General features: G+C 36.8%; 2 protein-coding genes across 3 annotated transcripts; one reads left to right on the top strand and one right to left on the bottom strand.

The window, feature by feature from the left end:
- The first annotated feature begins 3,431 nt into the window (after positions 1-3,431).
- On the top strand, positions 3,432-11,359 carry LOC114456802 (uncharacterized). Its single transcript, XM_028438785.1, has 2 exons — positions 3,432-10,631; positions 10,718-11,359. Exon 1 carries the CDS (start codon positions 3,960-3,962, stop codon positions 10,593-10,595), a length of 6,636 nt encoding a protein of 2,211 aa, XP_028294586.1. The 5' UTR covers positions 3,432-3,959; the 3' UTR covers positions 10,596-10,631; positions 10,718-11,359.
- A 213-nt stretch (positions 11,360-11,572) lies between these two features.
- On the bottom strand, positions 11,573-21,066 carry rmnd1 (required for meiotic nuclear division 1 homolog). Of its 2 annotated transcripts, none has more exons than XM_028437881.1 (12): positions 20,928-21,052; positions 16,795-17,240; positions 16,606-16,711; positions 16,449-16,524; positions 16,190-16,229; positions 13,247-13,347; positions 13,053-13,159; positions 12,906-12,970; positions 12,681-12,757; positions 12,392-12,512; positions 12,176-12,292; positions 11,573-12,058 (listed from the first exon to the last, which is right to left on the bottom strand). In XM_028437881.1, exons 2-12 carry the CDS (start codon positions 17,212-17,214, stop codon positions 12,026-12,028), a joined length of 1,263 nt encoding a protein of 420 aa, XP_028293682.1. In that variant the 5' UTR covers positions 17,215-17,240; positions 20,928-21,052; the 3' UTR covers positions 11,573-12,025. The 2 variants fall into 2 exon arrangements, with proteins under 2 accessions (XP_028293682.1, XP_028293681.1); XM_028437880.1 differs by having other exon boundaries at positions 11,575-12,058; positions 20,883-21,066.
- Between the last annotated feature and the right edge of the window lie 163 nt (positions 21,067-21,229).

Raw genomic sequence — 21,229 nt, 5'->3', positions numbered from 1 at the left:
AGTGATATTCCAGAGGAGGGTATAATTACTGAAACAATGGCCACCCCGGCTTCAGTCGTTGATGAGGTAACAAAGGATGACACTACAGCCGAGGACTTGATTGAGATGACATCTGAGGCCATTACTGCTCCAGAGCCAGATGATGTTTCAGTGACAGATGAAACTGACATGATCTCTGCAGTTTCACAGTTCCCAGAGTCTTCAAAAACATCAGGCAACACAACACCAGTCCCAGTTGAACATCAAGAAAAGGACACTGAGATGTTACTTCAGCAAGCTGCAGAAACCATTGTCACAAGTACAAGTGAGGTCCAAATTTGTTCAGAAAAAACAAGCCCTGAGGGAATAGTGCATTCGTTATGGAAACAAATACTTAAAACATTTAGGAACGAGAAATCAATGGAGGATAAAACAACCATTAAGATGGACCTAAATGAGGATGCAAAAGATGCATTTATAGCAGCTAAAACAATGATTGATATGAACAAAGATATTTCAAAAGAAATTATATCTGGTGTTCCCACAGAAGAGTTTGACTTAGCTGAGATTGCTAATGATGATGACGTTTGCCAGCTCCAAGAAAATTGTATGGAATCCCTGATTAAGAGGTCAGAAGACAGCCAAAATATTGATAAATATCTAGAAGAGACAAACTGCAAAACAACCTCAATTGAGCCATCTCTACAAGTTGAAGTAGTGATCTCTGATAACACAGAAGTTGCATATCAAACTGAGGTACAACCTTCAAAGACTGATTCAGAAAAAGTACAATCAGCCTTTACAATGACAGAAAAAACTCAGGATAGAGTTATCGAACCAAAACCTCAAGACATGGCAGGAACAGATACACCGATTCTATCGAACATCAATGAGGAAGCTCGAATAGAGACTGAAGAACCTATTGCTCAGTTGGAAAAGAAGACAGAGTTAGTCTCCAAGATTCATTCACTGGAACAAACACAAACAATGAAACCCAAGCAGGAAGCAGATAATATCACTGATGTCAAGGAAACGTTGGATATGCAAGCAGAAGTACCAAATTCAGAAGAGACAAATCGTCAACTTTCCAAAACTGAAAATCCAACTGGAGAGGAAGTTTCCAAAGAAGATTTACCCTCCACTAACTATAAACCTTTGGCTAAGCCACATACTGAAATGTCCATTGACAATGAAGACAAAGAGCCTTTAACTGGCAATGAAGACTTTGACAAAGTACAAAAAGAAAGGTCTGATTATGAAAGCATTCTTGTTTTACCAGTTCTGGAGGAAAAATTATCAGAGGACGCTTCAACTTTTCAAACTGACAAAAATGAAGATGAGAAAATTATTTTGAGTGAAGATGACATAAAGCCAGCATATGATATCACACGAAAACCAGATGAGACATGTAGCACTCAAGCACTCCAAATAGAAATGTTTTCAAATAATAAACCAGAAGTAGAAATAATTAAATGTGAAACAAAATCTCTTGCTGAAGCCAGTGTCAAACATCAAGTTGTGTTAGAAGTTTTAGAAGATGTTGCAGACACAACATTGGATTCAAATGCAGTTTGCTGTGAACTAATAGAAACAAAAACCATATTAGAGGTCATTTCAGCAACAGACACAAATGAAATGGAAGTGCACACTGCAGCTAATATCAGGGCAGAAGATACATCTGAAACACGACATGGTCAAGAGACACAAGTGTTAGAAGCTGGAAAAGACACTGTGTTGAAAATCGGGGCAGGTGCTTCTTATGTAATAGAAACAAAAGAAATGTATGAAATAATTTCTACAGCGGAAACAAGTAAACATGCAATGGAAGCACTTGCAAAACTTAATGTCAGGCCTGAAGTAATTTCAGAAATTAGGCAAACAAAAGAACCAGAAGTATCAGAAGATCTAGAGGCGCCTAAATTTGACTCAGATATATGCACCTCTATTATAATCAAAGAGCAAGACATTTCAGAGGATATATTAGCAAAACAAACAGTAAAGGAAGAAAAACATAAGAAACATGAGAGGACAATGATGTCCCAGGATATCCTTAAAGATACAACTGCATTAAAAAAAGAGGAAGAAAAAAATGAAACCACAGCTCTTCATAAAAGCGACAATGACCAAGTATTTGGCCCAGAATGCGATTATGGCCGAGAGCTGCCTAAAAAAAATACTACATTAAACTTAGAAGTAGCAAGATTTCAATTGCTTGAAAAAGAGATAACTTCAATAGCTGTTTCAGATGGAGATGAAAAGACACATTTTACTGAAGACAACATTGACCCCATGGAACAATTGAGAAACAAAAAGTTTCAGAAACTCTACCAGAGATCTCATCACATCCAGAACAAATAGAAAAAGTAGAGGTATCAGAAGTAATAAAAACTTGGGTGATAGTTGGAGATGGAAAAGCACTAAAAACTGAAACTAATGATGACCTTGTAAGTGGATTTAAAAGACAGACTGCTGGAGAACAAGATCATTCAGAGGCAGCTGTGCCAGCCTATGTCAGAGATTATGAAGCAAGTGAACTTCAGCATTTAAAAAAAGATGTGATAGACACTATTTCAAAAGAATTTGCAGTCGAGGACAAGACAATTCCTCTTACTGGAGGTAATGGTGAACAAGTGAATGCCATAAAAACCAAGGAAGTCCTAATTTTAGACTCAGATCCAAACAAATTTCAGCTCATCAAAAATGAAGGGTTTTCTGACAGTATTCAAACTGTAGAACCAGCTGAAAAAAATGTCTCTCTGATTAATGGCAGTGGTGAACTAGTAATTCCCACCAAAATGAGAGTATTCAAGAGACCAAGTGTGAAGGTGTATACGTTTCAATTTTAGATTCAGATCCAAACAATCTTCAAAAGAGCAAAATGGAAGATTTGTTTGAAGTTATTCAAGCCACTCAATCACTGATGAGATGGTAGCTCTGACAGATGGCAATGTGGATCAGTGAGAGCTAGCAAAACAGGAAATGTTTCAATTTTAGACTTTGATCCAAACAGTCTTCAGATTATCAAAAACCAGGAGTTATCTGATGGTAGTCAAACTTTGACTGATGGCAACGGTGAACAAATAAATTCAACCAAAACTGAAAACATCCAATACTCAGAGGTCTGTGAACCACCGTTAGCTTTAGTTTCAGATTCAGAACACAACAGTCTTCAAATGGTCAAAAATGAAAAGATTTCTGAAAGTATTCAAGTAAAATCAGCTAATAAAATAGAAGCTTTGACTGATGGCAGTAGTAAACCCACAAGTATCATAAAATCCAAGGATGTTCACGAGCTAGGGGAGTGTGAAGCTGTCTCGGTTTTAACTTCAGATTCAGGTCAAAGCAAACTTCGAACATCAACAATGAAAACTTTTTAAAGTTATGCAAGCTACACAATTAGCTGGTGAAACAATTTCTCTGACTGATGGCAATAATGAACGAGTTAGTGCCACCAAAACAAAGGATGTATTAATTTTAGATATGGATTCCAAAACTCTTCAGATTATCAAAAACAAGGAGTTGTCTGATGGAATTCGACCTGCTGAGCTTGCGGATAAAACATTATCTGACTGCTGACACTGGTGAACTTACTGAATGCCACCCAACAGGGGAGGTTCAAGAGTCCGAAGAGTGTGGAGCTGCTCAGATGGTCAAAAATGATGAAAAGGTTGCTCTGATGGAAGGCAATGGTAAAACATTCACGGACACCAAAACTGAGAATGTTAAACAGCCAAAAGTGTGCGAACCAAGATCAGCTCTAAATATATATTTAGAGTTTTCTAAATGTGTTCAAACTGCTGAACAGGCTAATGAAATGGTACATCTGACTGATGTCAATAGTAAAGAGCCAGAAGATTCTAATGTTCTCTCAGCTATAATTTTGGACTCAGATTCAAAGAACACTAAGATGCTCAAGAACAACAAGTTTTCTGAAGGAATTCCAGCCACTGAACCAGCTGATAAAATAGTATCACTGCCGGATGCCATTGGTGACCCAGGGTAGTACCACTATATCTGAGGATGTCCAAGAGGAAATTAAAAGTGAATCTGTATCAGCTTTAAATTTAGATTCAGATGCAAACAATCTTCAGATGATAAAAAATGAAGACTTTTCAAGAGGAATTCAACTTGCAGAATCAGCTGTTAAAACAAAAACTCTGACTGATGGTTATGGTGAAGCAGTGACCGCAACCACAACCAATAATGTTTCAATTTTAGACTCCAAATCAAACCGTTACAATATTGTCAAAAATGAAAACTTTTTTGAAGGTGTTCAGAAAGCTTCAGAATGCACAGGAGAAACATCAACTTTGACTAATGTCACTGGTCAACGAGAGAGTGCATTTAAAACTGATGAATGTGAAGCAGCTGGTGAAACAGTATCCCTGACTGATGACAAAGATGAACAAGCGGTTTCCACCAAAAATAAGGATGTTCAAGACCAAAATCAGAGTAAAGAGACATCCGATTCTGTTTTAGATTTGGATCTAAAGAATCTTCAGATGGTCAAAAACAAAGACTTTAGAGAAGGTATTCAAGCTACAGAACCAGCAAATGAAAAAATACCTCAGGTTGATGGCAATGTTAAATCAGGGATTACATCCAACATCGAAGAACTTCAGGAGCCGAAGGAGTGTGAAGCACCTCGTAAAACACTATCTCTGACTGATGGCAAAAATGAACAAGTGGGGTCCACCAAAAGTAAAGATGTTCAAGAGCAAAATGAGAGTAAAGAGATATCCGTTTTGGTTTTAGATTCAAACCCAAACAATCTTCAGATGGTCAAAAACAATGACTTTAGAGAAAGTATTCAAACTGCAGAACCGCCAAATGAAACAATAGCTCAGACTGATAGCAATGGTAAACCAATGATTGCATCCAACATCAAAGAACTCCAAGAGCCAAAGGAGTGTGAAGGACCATATGAAACAGTATCTCTGACTGATGGCAAAGATGAACAAGAGGAATCCACCAAAAGAAAGCATGTTCAAGAGCAAAATTATAGTATAAATGTTTCAGCTTCTATTTTAGATTCAGATCCAAACAATATTCAGATGGTTAAACCAGAAAATGAAACAATATCTCAGACTGATGGCAATGGTAAACCAATGATCGCACCCAACATCGAAGAACTCCAAGAGCCGAAGGAATGTGAAGCACCTTGTGAAACAGTACCTCTGACTGATGGAAAAGATGAACAAGTGGGTTCCACCAAAACTAAGGATGTTCAAGAGCAAAATGAAAGTAAAGAAATATCCATTTTTGCTTTGCATTCAGAGCCAAATAAACTTCAAATAGTCAGAAGTGAAAACTCTTATGAAATCACTCAATCTACAGAGCCAGTTGATGAAACAGTAACTCTGACTGAAGGCAATGGTGGACCAATGATTGCTACTTACATCAAAGATGTTCAAGAGCCAAAGGAATGTGAAGCAGCTGGTGAAGTCGTATCTCTGACTGATGGCAAAGATGAACAAGTGGTTTCCAACAAAAGTAAGGATGCTCAAGAGCAAAATGAGAGAAAAGAGATATCTGTTTTTGTATTAGATTCGGATCCAAACAATCTTCAGATGGTCAAAAACAATGACTTTAGAGAAAGTATTCAAGCTGCAGAACCAGCAAATGAAACAATAGCTCAGATTGATGGAACTGATAAACCAGTGATCCCACTCAACATTGAAGAACTCCAAGAGCCGAAGGTGTATGAAGCACCTTGTGAAACGGTATCTCTGACTGATGGAAAAGATGAACAAGTGGGTTTCACCAAAAGAAATGATGTTCAAGAGCAAAATGAGAGTAAAGAGATATCCATTTTTGTTTTGCATTCAGAGCCAAATAAACTTCAGATAGTCAGAAGTGAAAACTCTTATGAAGTTACTCAATCTACAGAGCCAGTTGATGAAACAGTAACTCTGACTGAAGGCAATGGTGGACCAATGATTGCTACTTACATCAAAGATGTTCAAGAGCCGAAGGACTGTGAAGCAGCTGGTGAAGCCGTATCTCTGACTGATGGCAAAGATGAACAACTGGTTTCCACCAAAAGTAAGGATGTTCAAGAGCAAAATGAGAGAAAAGAGATATCTGTTTTTGTATTGGATTCGGATCCAAACAATCTTCAGATGGTCAAAAACAATGACTTTAGAGAAAGTTTTCAAGCTGCAGAACCAGCAAATGAAGCAATAGCTCAGATTGATGGAACTGATAAACCAATGATCGCACCCAACATTGAAGAACTCCAAGAGCCGAAGGAGAATGAAGCAGCTGGTGAAGCCGTATCTCTGACTGATGGCAAAGATGAACAAGTGGTTTCCACCAAAAGTAAGGATGTTCAAGAACAAAATGAGAGAAAAGAGATATCTGTTTTAGATTCTGATCCAAACAATCTTCAGATGGTCAAAAACAATGACTTTAGAGAAAGTATTCAAGCTGCAGAACCAGCAAATGAAACAATAGCTCAGATTGATGGCACTGATAAACCAGTGATCGCACTCAACATTGAAGAACTCCAAGAGCCGAAGGTGTGTGAAGCACCTTGTGAAACGGTATCTCTGACTGATGGCAAAGATGAACAAGTGGTTTCCACCAAAAGTCAGGATGTTCAAGAACAAAATGAGAGAAAAGAGATATCTGTTTTAGATTCTGATTCAAACAATCTTCAGATGGTCACAAACAATGACTTTAGAGAAAGTATTCAAGCTGCAGAAGCAGCAAATGAAACAATAGCTCAGACTGATGGCAATGGTAAACCAGTGATCACATACAACATTGCAGAACTCCAAGAGCCAAAAGAGTGTGAAGCAGCTGTTGAGACAGTTTCTATGACTGGTGGCAAAGATAAAAAAGTGGTTTCCACTAAAACTAAGAATGTTCAAGAGCAAAATGAGAATAAAAAAGTTTCTGCTTTGGTTTTAGATTCAGAACCAAACAATCTTCAGTTGGTCAAAAAAGGCAACTTTTTTGAATGTATTCAAACTACAGAAGCAGTGGATGAAACAGTGTCTATCAATGATGGCAATGATGAACCAGTGAGTTCCAACAAAACCAAAGATATTCAAGAGCAAAACGGGGACAAAGCAGTGTTAGCTTCAATTTTAGATTCAGGTGCTAACAAACTTAAGATGATCAAAAATGAAGGTTTTAGAGAAGATATGCAAGTTTCAGATCAGGCAGATCAAGTATCAGCTCTAAATGAAGGAAATGGTGAACCCGTGAGTGCTACTACAACCATGAATAATCAAGAGCAAGAAGAGTGTATGCTTCTAACAACTTTAATTTTGGATTCAGAGTCAAAAAGTCGTCAGGTGGTGAAAAACAACGTCTTTTCTGGTGGTATTCAAAAAATAGAATCTGCACCTGAAAGAGTAATTCCAACTGACGGGAAAGGTGAATTCAAGAGTGTCTCTGAATTTAAAATTGTTCAAGAACCAGGATTATTTGAAGATGAACCAGGTGTTTTACAAGACTGTATTCAAACAGTAGAAACAGTTGAAGATGAAACAGAACCTTCCACTGGAAATCAATTATCAATCGGACCTGCTGAAGAACCAAAAAAATTCAAGGTTGTATTAGCTACAATTTCAGATTCAGAGCCGAGTCCTTTGCTAATCCCAAGAGAAGGAACAGAAGAGGATCTTTCAGTCATCAAAAACAAATCTAAAGAGAGACCACACAATGAACCCATGAATATGATGACTGAGCTGTTCCAATTTATCCAAGAAGTTTCAACTGCAAAAAAAGAAAATAAAGATCAACCCAAAGATGAAATTTTACCTTGTCCTAAAAGTAATGATGATGAAGAAGAGCCCTCAAAAACTGAGCATGTTCAAGAGATTTTAGAAGTTCCACCAGCTATCATATTAGACTTAAAAGCAGAATGCTCTGAATTTCCAGAGAAGGATATGATATTGAAGGATGTAACTGGAGCAAAAATTACTTTCTGTGACAGTGCCCCTTTCACAGAAGGTAGTGTTCAAACCCCAAAACACCTCAAGATCAACATTGTGCAAGATCAAGATATATTCAAAGCTGTACCAGTAACCATATTAGATTTGGAGCCAAGTAGTCCTCAGTCAGTCACAATAAATCAGGGATCAGAAGAGACATTGAAAAGTGATCTTAAAGAAAAAACACTGTCCTTCATGGTGGATGACATTAAGCCAGTTCAAACTCCCACGGTCAAGGATATTGAGGTTGTAGATGTTGTAGAAAAAGCAACATTAAAGTCACAGGTGATAAAGTATGTTTCCCTCTCTAAACATGAACTTAAAATTGAACCAGAACCACAAGACAATGCTCAGCCAGTAGAAGAAACTACAACAAGGCATGTTAAGGAGGAGCATTTGGTACAAGAAGCAGATGATTTAGCTGTTGGTTTGGAAGTAGAAAGCTATGCATTGCCCAAAAAGAGAGAGGAACCTGCTAATCTAACAGGCAAAGCGGTCATAGAAGAACTAAAAGAGAAAAGAGCTCCTAACAGCTCTGAAATTAAGTCTTTTCAAGAGTTCAGTGAAGCTGCAGAAACCATCAAGCCCAATTCAGAGAGTATAACTCAGTCACTCAAAACAAAGAATACATCTCAAAATATTCAAGAGGGGCAAAGGTCCAGAGATGAAATTGTGCAAGAAGAAACTCAAACAGAAATACCGATTGTCTTACCATCTGATGAAAGAGAAAACTTAACTAAAGTAGAACCAAATTCAACACCAACAAATGCACAATTAGAGGCAACAAGTGCTCAGGAAACTGGACAAAAGAAAGATGCTTTAGAAATTAATCAAGCCCAGATAACAGGGAGCTGTTCACCAGATTTTAAGTCCAAGCATGAAGAAGAAGTTGAGAGTGCCCACACAAAACAAACATTACACACAAATTGTATGCCTTCTTTTACTGAAGAATCCAATATTTCTCATGTCCCAGAGAACACTGCATCTTCAGAAGAAATCCCAGAGAAATGCAAAGACAGTGGCAGACGTTCAACAGAGCTTACAGATGACAGGATTCTTAGTGAGATAGAAATAAATTCTGACAAAGAAAAGGAGAATAGGCCTCAATTTGTTAGAATTAAAACTGCTACTGAGATGCCACAGTATAACACAAATGATGTCATACCAGATACTTTGATTGAGAAGCTATCAGAAATCCAACTACCACGGATAGCTGGGATAACAGGGGAGACTGCCTTCCAAAAGATGGTGGAGACTGTGACACCCTCAGCTCCTGAACCCATAACACAGACTGCAGAGGAAGTCAGGGAGATGGTCATGATGCATGTTCAGTCTGTAGAGTTTGATGACATTCAAAAAATTCAAGTGCAGGACAAGAACCATGATACTGAATCTGCTCGCACAGTTTTTGAGCCAACTTTGGAGGTTGGATTTAAAGAAATCAATGACATTTGTCAGGAAACCATTGGTGAAGTAGAAACTTTATCTGCAACTTCTGAAATCAAAAATAAAGTCATTCATGGAGAAAACAATGCAACTTTTGAAGAAGTTGTACTTACAAAGGACCCACCAGAGGAGATGCATGAATCTGATGTGGATTCTTTTGAAACACCTAGAAAACATGTGGACACTGCAACTGATGTGAGCGACCAGGTCGAAGATGAAAACAGAGGAGTGGAGGCTGTGGTGGAGGATAACACAAAGGTGTTTACAGAAATCCACACTGAAAAACCAGAGGACATTGTGCAAACGTGTGAAACTCCACAAAGTTCAGACAACTTTATTCATGATGAGGTTTTGGAAGAAACTAAAGCTAATAAGGCAAAATATGAAGTAGATGCTTCAGCAGAAACAACAACATGCCCTTCTAAAAAGACTGATATACAAAAATTACAAACAGTTGACAGTAGTGCTTCTCATTCCATTGGATCAGAAGTTGTGTCCCAAAACACTGGAGTAATCCCTACAGTGTTCATCGAGCCCAAGCCCAGTTTTCCTGAGTCATCCAAACCTCCCACTGTCACAGAAACACTAAGACCTCTGAAGCAAGAGGAAGTCTCTGAACCCAGTGTTAACACATATGACTCTGAAAGGTTATTTGAAGACACCCATACAAAGGAATGTGAACAAAAAGCAGAACACATTGAGACCACTGTTGAGAAAACAGACCTTGGAGAACAAGAAAAAAACCTGCAATCCACTGAAAAAGCAATGGTCACAAACCAACCACAGGAAGAAAAAGGTGTAGCAATAAAAACAGAGGAGTTAGAAGAACTCAAATCCACTGAGACTCCAACACTCGATGTCCAAGCCTCAGATTCAATACAGAGAATGAGTCAAAGAGAGATGACAAAAGAAGAGCTGATTCAGCTGGAACATTCCTGTGATGAAAAAACAGTAACAGATAATCATTCAGGAAAAGAGGAAGACAATGATCAAGATGTGTGGCAAGATGCCATGGAGGACATCTTAACTCCAGAAGAAAGTGATCTGGCTCATTCTGAGCTTCAGGACAAGAAAGAGGTAGAGTTTGAAATGTCACTTGTTTATACAATTGAAGACGAAGAAATGCACGAACTGCCCAAAATTCAAGAAAAAGGTGACACAGAAAGTGAAGGTGAAGATTTTGATGTTGCACTCGAACAACTGGATATTTCAAGGTGTTACTAAAGCTGAATATAAACAAAAAGCCCGTGCTGTTGACAGGTAAGCCTCTAATTTTTTTTTTAAGATGTCAAAGGTCTTTCTTGACATTTCTCTGATTAACATCAAATTCCCATTGTTTCTACTAGGTTGGACAATCAAGATGGAGATGGAAGATTTTTAACGCCTTTTGTTTTACAATTACCGGTACAAGATTACTTTTATCCAACGTGATATATAACATGAGCAGCGAAGGTTAAGGTACTTGCTTAACATCCTACAGTGATGGCTGAGGTTGAATTGAACCTGTGACCCTCTGGTTACAAGCCCGCTTCCTTAACCATCAGGCTACCACCAACCAGTTTTGGGTCAAAACAATACCTGAAGTAGTACTATTGTTGAATATTTCTTTAAAATGGTTAAAAAAATTTTTTTTTTCAGATGCCTGAAACTCAGATATGTTAATCTGCTCAGAGGTTTTGCTGTTAGACTTTTTACAAGTGATATACCAAATATGCAGTATTATTACAGTCCATATACAGTGCTGTTTTCTGTTAAGCCTTTGTTTCAGAACACCAAAATCATCACCAGTATTCTTTCACAGCACCCATCATTTGTGTTGTACTCCTCGGCAGTATTAACAAATATAATGTAATCAAACACTGCAACATACATTTAAAATTTCCATATCTTATATTATCCCTATCTCTTGCTATTAAATAGCATACAGATTGTCTTTCAATCAATGTAAATTACGAGCAAAGCTGCTGACCTGAATATACTGATATGCATAGCAATAATAAACAGAACTTACACTTGTATCTATTTAGTTTTTTACTGGTATTACTGCTTTAAACACTAACAGCAGATTTACACTTTAATGTTTTTGTAGTGTGCTGCATCTCAGTGAGCTGTTTTACATGTCAAATAAAATAAACTGCAATATTATTTTGTTTACTGTTTTTAATGCATTCCTCAAATTGTTGTTACCACACTAAGATTAAACCATTACAAGCTTTTGTTTTACATCATTTATCCTTTCACGTCAATTTTCCAACATTTTTTACATTTACCAGTATCTTATGACGAATATTTTCTTTAAATGACAAATGAATGTACATTTCTGCAGATGTTCATTTTGAAAAAACACAATTATGATTAAAAAAAATGCATAAATAAAACATTTATTGTAACCGAGTATCCAGGCTGTGGCTAAACCTCAAATCAGTTTCTGGATAACACCTATGACAAAAGCAACATCTTTAGACTTATCACAATTATCAACTCATGAATAAAAAAAACATTTGCAAATAATGATTCATTTAATAACAAATATTTGCTATTAATTTTCTTTTTCTGCAAATAAATTATGTAAAAAAACAAAAAATGCCCAATGACTTTCACAATGATCACCAGTTACTGAGGTGGGTTCTTCTTTTGCATCCTGTTTGATGTCCTTAGAAGATCATCTTTGAAAGTTCAAACAAAACCTACAAGACAAATGGGAAGATGCACCCTTAAAATAAAGAGCATGGCCCAAGTCTTCTTCTACGATGACAAAAAACGCAGCATTATTAAATATGAAACAACCTTTAACCAGGTTTTACCTCAATAGTAATGAGAAAGACGATCATCCACTCCAACCGTAAGCTGTGCTTTTCACTTAAGTGACTCCTCATCAGGTCTGTGAGCTGCGTACAGTGTTCCAGCTTCTCATTCACAACCTGAAACATTTACAACCAACGAATGATGATTGAGGAAAAGGCAGGTCAGACTGCTTTGATTTCATTCATCCAAAAGGTTTGGAATATTGTTTTGTTTACATTGACTCTTCGATTGATGCTGAGGAACTGGCATGTTTTATCGTAGAGTTTTTCCAAGTTTTCTCGGTCCCAGTAGAAATCGGGAGTGAGGAGCAGGTCGGACCTCAGGTTTATACAGTGTCTGTGAGAGCAGGATTCAAACATACAACTGTTACTTCCTCTCTAAACAACAGGATAAATGACTTTAATCTTCAAAGTAAAAAAAAGTCTCAGCTTTGACTTGGTGTAAACTAATTAATGGACATGCTGTGTGTAGTCTCTCCAGCTATTTGGAGATAAATACATTTACCTTAATGTGAAAAGCTCTCCTATTTTCTGCATGACCTCTGCAGAGGATAATTTAACTCTTTTTCCAGATCTTAGCGTCTTTGGGGAATAACAAGGAAAATAGTATTACTATATAAAAATTTACTTTATCTTTGTTTTTTTCTATATCATGAGTTGTTTTCTTATTTTATTTTTGGTTTGCTTTTTGAGTTATTATTATTTTATTGTCGATCGTGGATTATCGTACCTCTGGAATAGATTGAATCGACTCCACAAAGTTGTCTAAGAAGACCTCCCAGATTGCCAACTTCACTGGAATGAAATCAAGAGGCAAGATTAGAGTAAAGCTGACAGTTAATGTAAACAAGAGTCGATTTAAAAAGGACACCCTCACCAGACAAACACAGGGCATTTGAAAAGGCAAATTTCTCCAGCACAGCTTCTTGGTCATCGATCTCATCACTCAACATGAAGTTGCCACGCTCCAGCTTTGTATTTCCCCTGACAGAGACAAGAATAAACAGTAAGACGAGTGTAAAAACATAAACCGTCTGAGTACTGCACAGTAAAGAGTTAAGATGTCCATACTGTCCAATAGTGTAGCTGATCTCCTCATTTTCCCAATGGACTAACGCTACTTCATAAGGCTGGATTTCATGATGTTCTAGTATCCGTAAAGCTTTTTTGAGCTGTAGAGAAAAATAACTTAATTATTGTGGTATAGCAGTAAAAAAAAGAAAATAAACAACAACAACCATAAAGTAGAGGTTTCAAAAGTGGAAAGGGCAACACTTCCCCTATGTAAATCAGAACCCCTTGACTTTTCCTAATCCAACCTCAATTAATTACAACATCTTTAATGGCATTAGAACAACTTTAGAGAATATTGCTGACGAATGAGTGCAGGACTAGTAAACCTAGATAAAAACAAGTTCATACATTCAAACTGAGAAGAAGAGGATTTTATACAAGTTTAAGGTACAATGCCCATGTTGTTTAAAAGCAGAGGTTCCCAACCTTTTGTTTGTCCCACGTACACCTTTGCATTTTTGTCAAATCAGGTGAAATCCTCTTAATATCTTCTTCTGTGTTTTAACATTGGTTCCCTAAGGATTAAACCACAAACTCAAAATAATAAGTGTATTTGAAAAATAATAATAATGCAACTTTCATATGAATACTTCAACAGTAACTAAATACTGTCTCGTTTATAAAATATAGATTAACTACCGGTAATTATCGTCTCCTATTGTCAGAAGTGGGATTAAATGACCTCTACAGCATAAATTAGTCCTGTTTTTACTACTACTACTAAATTACAAGAAAAGACAATATTTTATTAAGCAATAGTAATGTTAGTTTGAGGAAAATGTGTCAAAAAAATTTGCAGAAAAGGAAACTAGGAACATTTTCCTATCATTTTGAAAATGATTAACAACTGTTTTGGAGTAACCCACGCAATACACTCCTGTACCCCTTTGGGTACATGTATCCCTGGTTGGGAATCATTTAGAGCACAGGTTTCCAAAGGGTCCTCGAGTTATAGCTTGGAGGTAGAGCTGGGCGATATATCGAATACACTCGATATATCGCAGCTTGTAGTCTGTGCGGTGTTGAAAATGACCATACCGTTAAACTCGCGGACTTTTTTTTTTTTTTTTTTTTGATTTTTTTTGAAATGTCATTGTAACCCACGTCATAAAGAAATGTATTATATTTATATTATTTAATTATATTATATTTAGCAGAAGTAAATTTATTATAACATCTACTCTTCAGTTATTTATATACAATATTATTTCACCGCACTAATAGACTGCACTGACGTCACTCATCCACACGCACACACGCCAGCCAATCACAGACCAGTATCCTAGTATAAACAGGAAGCATGAGATACGGGAGGAGAAGGCTTGAATACGGGAAACGATCAAGCAGCAGCTGAAAACGCAGCATATGAACGGTAGCACGCACACCCGGTGCTCAGCAGACAGCACTTTACTAACTGTGCAGACCAGCGGTTGTGCCTTGCACCTGACAAAAGGAGCGATCGGCAGCAGAACGGAGGACTTTGTATAGGCGACTCAGATTGCATCGGCCAGGTTTTTTAAACCCCCCATGGATCTAAAGATGGTGAACTACCCACGGAGATGACGTAGTGGACGGTGAACTGCAGGTCTACCAGAGCGGTAGGACCGCCGCACCGATCCTCTTACCAGGAACGCATGAACTTCAATCCTACCAGGGTGATAGGATCAACTTTATTTAATTAGGTTCTCTTCCAGTGGACCAACCCAACGAACTTCAGTCCTACCAGGGTGGTAGGACTGACTTCATTTTTCGTTTGAGTGGAACTATTTTTTTTCCCCAGGCTGTGACGCCTTATGAACTGAGCTAAATCCCAGCGGGTGAACTGGAGTCTGTTTTGAGACCACTTTTGTTTATTATTATTTTCTGTAATATAATAAATCCATGGTACTTATTTTCTATAAACAACAAATTGTCTGTCTATTCTCTGCACATCTTAGTAATCATTCCCAACTCACACTTGAACCTAGAAACTAATCTCAGAGAAAAAATTTATTAACCAACAGTAAATGTACAATTGGCTACATCATCTTAATGACAACATGCACAAAAGGGCACTATTTGTTTTAAAATATTGTAGTGGCATTATGTACAAAAAGTGCACTTTAATTTTGTGTTTTGAAATGCCATGTGAGTTGCATCCTGCACTAATGTCTTGTTTTGAAATGTCTCTGTGACAATTTTGCACAGAACGTGCACTTTCTGTTGACAATTTTATGTTTGAGCCACTCACTGTTTAATAAATACAGTTATGTCAACTTTGACTTAGTTGTGATATCCCCTTTTTTGCATGAAAGTTTAAAATTGGCATATTAATGCAGTATGATCAAGAATGTTTTAATGTAGACATATAGAATCATCATACTGGTGTGATTTTGTGCATCAAAGTGTTAATTCAAGGGTAATGCAAAATATCGAGATATATATTGTGTATCGTGACATGGCCTAAAAATATCGCGGTATTTATAAAAGGCCATATCGCCCAGCCCTACTTGGAGGTCTGGGATATATTATTAATTTTAAAAAAACTATTATTCATGTTGTAATGCACCAATAAAAGATTATTTCCATGTACAGTAAATGAACACTGGACATTTTTAAACTGCTGTATCACTGAAGTGCAATGGCTGCTTCAATGGATATGAAATCATGCAAAAACATACCTCAATATTTTTTTTCCAATAAATGTGCACATTTTGTTTCTTGGTAATACATTAAACACATGACTAGCTCAGGTAAGATCTTAAATAGTTCAGGTGAAAAATTCAAAGAATAGATTATTCCAATTGCATATAGAGGTACAAATACATTGTGTTTAATTGATTATGGGGGGCTCCCTTGTAAGGGGTTAATGGATCAAATAAGTTTGAGAACTTCTGGATTAGAAAACTGAAAACAACTAACGATGAATTTGTCAAACTGGTGCCAAAAAGAGATCCTTACCGTTTTCTCCTCCACATTCCAGAAAACCACGGAGCCTTCCCTAAAATATCACATTTGGACAAGAGTTACACAGAGAGAAGGTTTTTTTTGTTGTTTTGTTTACAATCAGAAAATAACTTAATAGTAATTTCCTTTCTTACACAGATCTGAACCAATACCATTGTTCACTGATTTTCTCTGCTTCAAATAAAAAAAACAGGCCTGTGTAGCTTCAGGTTAAACAATCCTGTTGAAACTAAAGTATTTCATTTATTTCTACCTGAAGAAGAACATTAGTGCACTGTCCTCAGGTTTTGCAGCCATGTCTGTGCTGATCAGCAGCACATTAGAGGCATCTGAAAAAAGACACAATTTTCAGTTAAACTCTATGCAACATATTTGAATATATGTAATGTGTGTATATTGTTGAGTCAAACCTCTTGGCAAATCCACCTCATGAAAGCCTTGGTCTACTAAGTCATGGCAGAGTGTGGGCAAATGATATTGATCGGCTGTAGCAAAGGCAATGCATTGCATCATGTCCTAGAAAACAGATGATTTAATCATTAAACACAAAGACATGGTGCTGGATGATAAAAGTCTGACCAGTGGACTGTTTGAGTCACCTGGTCTTCCTTCTGGGATGGCTGATTGACTCGTGATGGTTGCTTTGTTCGTGGTCCTTTGGGGGGTCTTTTTCCAGACACCATTACTGGTTTTAAACCAGATTTTAACACAGTCTTTACAATGTTGGTTGAATAAAAACATCCTCTTCTAGTCTGCATTTCAGATTTAGCTGACATCACACAAAAAGAACTTTTAAATCTCCCAAAAAGAGGCAAAACATGTTCTTTGTGGTGTGGATGTGGAGAGTTTGAATGAAAGGTCCTGGAAAGGATCCATGGATCAGATGAAATCCTGGGTTTGGACTCACACCTGTGTGATTGAGATGACTGAGTGAATATGCATGCAGCAAAAACAGAAGCAGGTCTACTTTCTGTTGATCCTTGGGCTCCAAATCTGCACCAGAGTGTCCTCAGAAACATCGTCCACAGATTTAAAAACCAGCAAACTGCAGGGAAAAAGAAAAAGATGGTTTCCATTATGTTTTGTTGATGTTCATACTGGCTTTTTTTGTTATTGGTCTAAATCTTCTAAAAATGCACTTTGCTCAAAAAGTAAAGAAGCAAAACAGTTAAATGTGGGACGAAAGCCGATTGACAATGAATCATACAATCAACTGGATTCTTGTTATAGCATGATCATTTTTCTGTCTGCATTTACTGCATTACAGCAAATTAATCTGACTATCAAGGGTTTGACAGGACACATCGTGTCTGTGATTGTACAGAAATTAAAGCGTTTCACTCTAATGTCTCGTTTCGAATTGAACGTCGGATAAAAATCAGAAAAACAACAAGTCTGCAAATTGTATTACCACTTTGTTATACAGCACAGGTAGTTTAGTCAATTCTGTTTTAAAAGGATATCATGAAGTGCCTACTATTATTAAAGCTGCTGGAGAAGATTGATTTACATTTTTTATCACATACAAACATAGTGTAGGCCTCATAGATCAATAAATCAAAAATCATTTGTTTGAGAAAAAAAAATGCTCAAAAGTTTATTTTAAAAATTTTTAAGCAATTAGTTGAGGGATGCAGTGTGTGTCCCCTAACGGATGCATAGAAGTGTTTATCCCTAAATAGAGATAGATAGATTAGATTAGATTAGATAGAACTTTATTGATCCCTTGGGAAGGCTCCCTCAGGAAAACAACATTTCCAGCAGCATTATGAAAAAAAGGAACAGCAAAAAACAGAACATACAGAAATAAATAAACAAACATAAGTAAATAAACAACTTTGAAATAGGGCTGGGACAAAGTGTCGAAGTAATCGATGACGCTGACGCAAAAATTACGTTGACGCAAAATACGCGCGCCGATGCGTCGTCTGACCAAAACAAAGATGGCGGCGCCGGAGAACAATTAAAGCGAGAGGCTCCTCCGAGTTTCAAAAGTGCAAGGCAGTGAAAGCACGCACTCGTTCAACAAAGGTAGCTGTTCCCCGTAACTTTCGCCCTTTATCCTGGGTGTGACCGGACGGCAGCACGTCAACGCGACAAGGAGGAAAGAAACACCCGCCGTGACATCAGTGGCAGCACACGCACACAAGCACCGAGCCAAGAGTGAAAAAACACATTCTCCTTACAACCAGTGCACGACATCAAATGGCTCTCACCATTAAAATATCAACAAAAAAAGCTTTGGTCTTTTCCTGAGTCAGGGTGAGAAGTTGTTCTACACCAGTGGTTCCCAAACTTTAATATAGAGAATAATGATGGAATGAATGAGTGATAACACACATTTTAAAGAGTTGTAAATAAGTGGAAAAAAACAGAATTTAGTGGCTCCTGAATGATTTATTTCTATAGTTTTTATCATTTCATGTCATCTCCCTCCTTGGACCAAGACTGAACCTTGTATTTTCAGTTCATGTTCTAATCAAGATCATTTACATCATCATCTTTATTATAATTATATTTTCTAAATGAACATTAAACATTAACATTATTTTAAGTTGTTGTTATTTTCATGTGAATGAAGAATTAAAAGATGCACTTTTTTCAGTAAGCTAGGCCTGTGTGTTTTCAACAAAAATCTTAAATTCTGTTGGTTCAGGAACTACACCATGACAGGCTGCTGGCTCCCACTGCCTTTTTAGTTTTTTTATTGAATACTACCTCTGACTCTGAATGCATTATTTTGTACTTTTATATTCTTACTGAACTTCATTTCGGAATTTTGAGTTGAAGAGCAATAAACATATATTGCAATGTTAAGGAATTCTTGTTTTTTTTAATTATTATTTTAGATATGTAAATCAACATGCATAAATTACTTTTAGCCAATTAATGTGGAGATAATCGATAATCAAATCGAGTCAAATTGAACTGGAAAAATTAATCGGTAGATTAATCGATGCATTGAAAAAATAATCGCTAGATTATTTAAAAAATGATTGTTTATCCCAGCCCTACTGTGAAAACAATATTGCTCGTCAGTCACTCAATTTCAGCGATTTATCTATTTACCCTAAAAAGATCATCAGAAAATGACAGTCCATTGAGCAAATCATATATTTAACACATTTCCACTGTACCAACCTTTAAATAATGCAGTTAAACTACATTTAATAATGTAGATATTAGGGATGTAACGATTAATCGTAAGGCAGTTAAAAATCGATTCATAGGTATCACGGTTTATATCGATTGCCTGAAAATTGAATTGCAGTACTTTTTATAAACAACAGAGGGCGCTATCTATGTATTTATCCTTTTCTTGTCCCGAAACCTAGGCAGTGGGCGGAATTGCCTACTACTCTTAAACATGTTCATAAATGATTCCTTACCCTTTAGCACCAAAAGAATATCTGTAATATTACGCGAATATCTGTAAAAGTCAGGTTTTTCTATTAGCTCTGTCTGCTAGCGCGTAGCATCTCTTCTTCAATGCTAGAATAGCTGGATGCCAACCGAACACTGGGTTACCAGCGCCCTCTGCTGGTCAAAACAAATATCTGATGTAAATATAGTACAATGACTGTTTTTTTAAAGTCCAATTGTTAAGGCACAAAATACATTTTCAGTTGCACTTTTAAAAAGAAAAAGAACTATTATGCAGTTTTGCATTGTTTACTGTAGAGCCATAATTTAAATTAATAAGCTTCTTCTTCATTTGTATTATTCCTTTATTAATTTCATTTAGAATTTATTTTTAGTTAAATTGCATTGTTTTGAATAGTTTATCAAGGGATTCTTTTGACAATGAAAAATAAAAGGAAAATAGTACAGTATTTTCTCGTTTTTTCCCGAAAAAAATAAAGAATATTTTTCAGTCATTTCTCTACAGTCCCATTTTGTAAAATAAATCGTGAGAGAATGGTATCGTGAACCCAGTATCGTGAATCGTATCGGGAGTTGAGTGAATCGTTACATCCCTAGTAGATATCTGTTCCAGCACATCAAAATACTAAAATCTATTCCAGGTATTTAATGAAAACTACTGCACAGTACAGCCCCTAGTTTATATTAAAATGTCCCATACCACTACAGTAACAACTACAAAAAAAAAAAAAAAAAAAAAAAAACTTAATACAATTACATGAAATGCACAAACAAAACAGAAACAAAGTTATATCCAAGTCATACGAGACAACCACTGGTTGGTAAAATAAATCCAATCCCTCATATCTACAAACCATCCTACTAATGAAATTTATTTATTTTCATTTGACATTTGCACAAGAAACCATGACTTTACTGAAAGTATAAAAGCTTTGTAGTTGCTACTGTGACTGTTTTAGTGTAGCTAATGGATTCATTATGAAGACAAAAACACATCATTACGTGCTGAAAAACACATAACAGATGAACTGACAGAGAATCTCTGAAATAAAAAACTTGTATTGTAGACTCATTCTGCACATTTGATATTAACTGATGCTCAGCTCACATGAAGAGACTGGAACCAGTATGAGGTGGTCTATGGTCTGACCTTGACCAGTAGCCTGACAATGTAGTCAGGATTAGAAGTTGTGAACACAAACAGTGAGTGTTATGAACTAAAACTGAACATGTGAACCACTGTCTCACTGTTAGTGGATGTACTTTAAACACAGTTATGAATGTAAAGGTATTGCTAACTTACCATTGCACAGTAAAAGAGAGTTCCCCGAAAAACCGTAAAACTCACAGATAAACACGATACTTCAGTGACTTTGAGGTTAGTTGAACTTTACTCGTGAAGTTAAGTTTGATGGCTCCATGTGAGTCTGAGGACACTGACAGCAATGTTAGCTCATGTGTTAGCTGTTTGCCAACCCTCGGGGTTTCACCTCACTTCCGGTGTGACCTCATTTCCTGTCACCTCACGGAGCGACTGTCAGAGAGCAGATTTACCTGTGTTATTTAGTTTTTCAAATTTCTACAAACCTTTCCCAAATCACGCAGACTGTGACGATATTCTCTGAGTGACTGCTTGTTTTTATTTTTGTT

Source organism: Gouania willdenowi, chromosome 22, assembly GCF_900634775.1.
Source record: "Gouania willdenowi chromosome 22, fGouWil2.1, whole genome shotgun sequence".
In the NCBI taxonomy this organism is placed as follows: Eukaryota; Metazoa; Chordata; class Actinopteri; order Blenniiformes; family Gobiesocidae; genus Gouania; species Gouania willdenowi.
The sequence above is the reverse complement of the archived record's forward strand: the minus strand, read 5'-3'. Positions and strand labels throughout refer to the sequence as shown.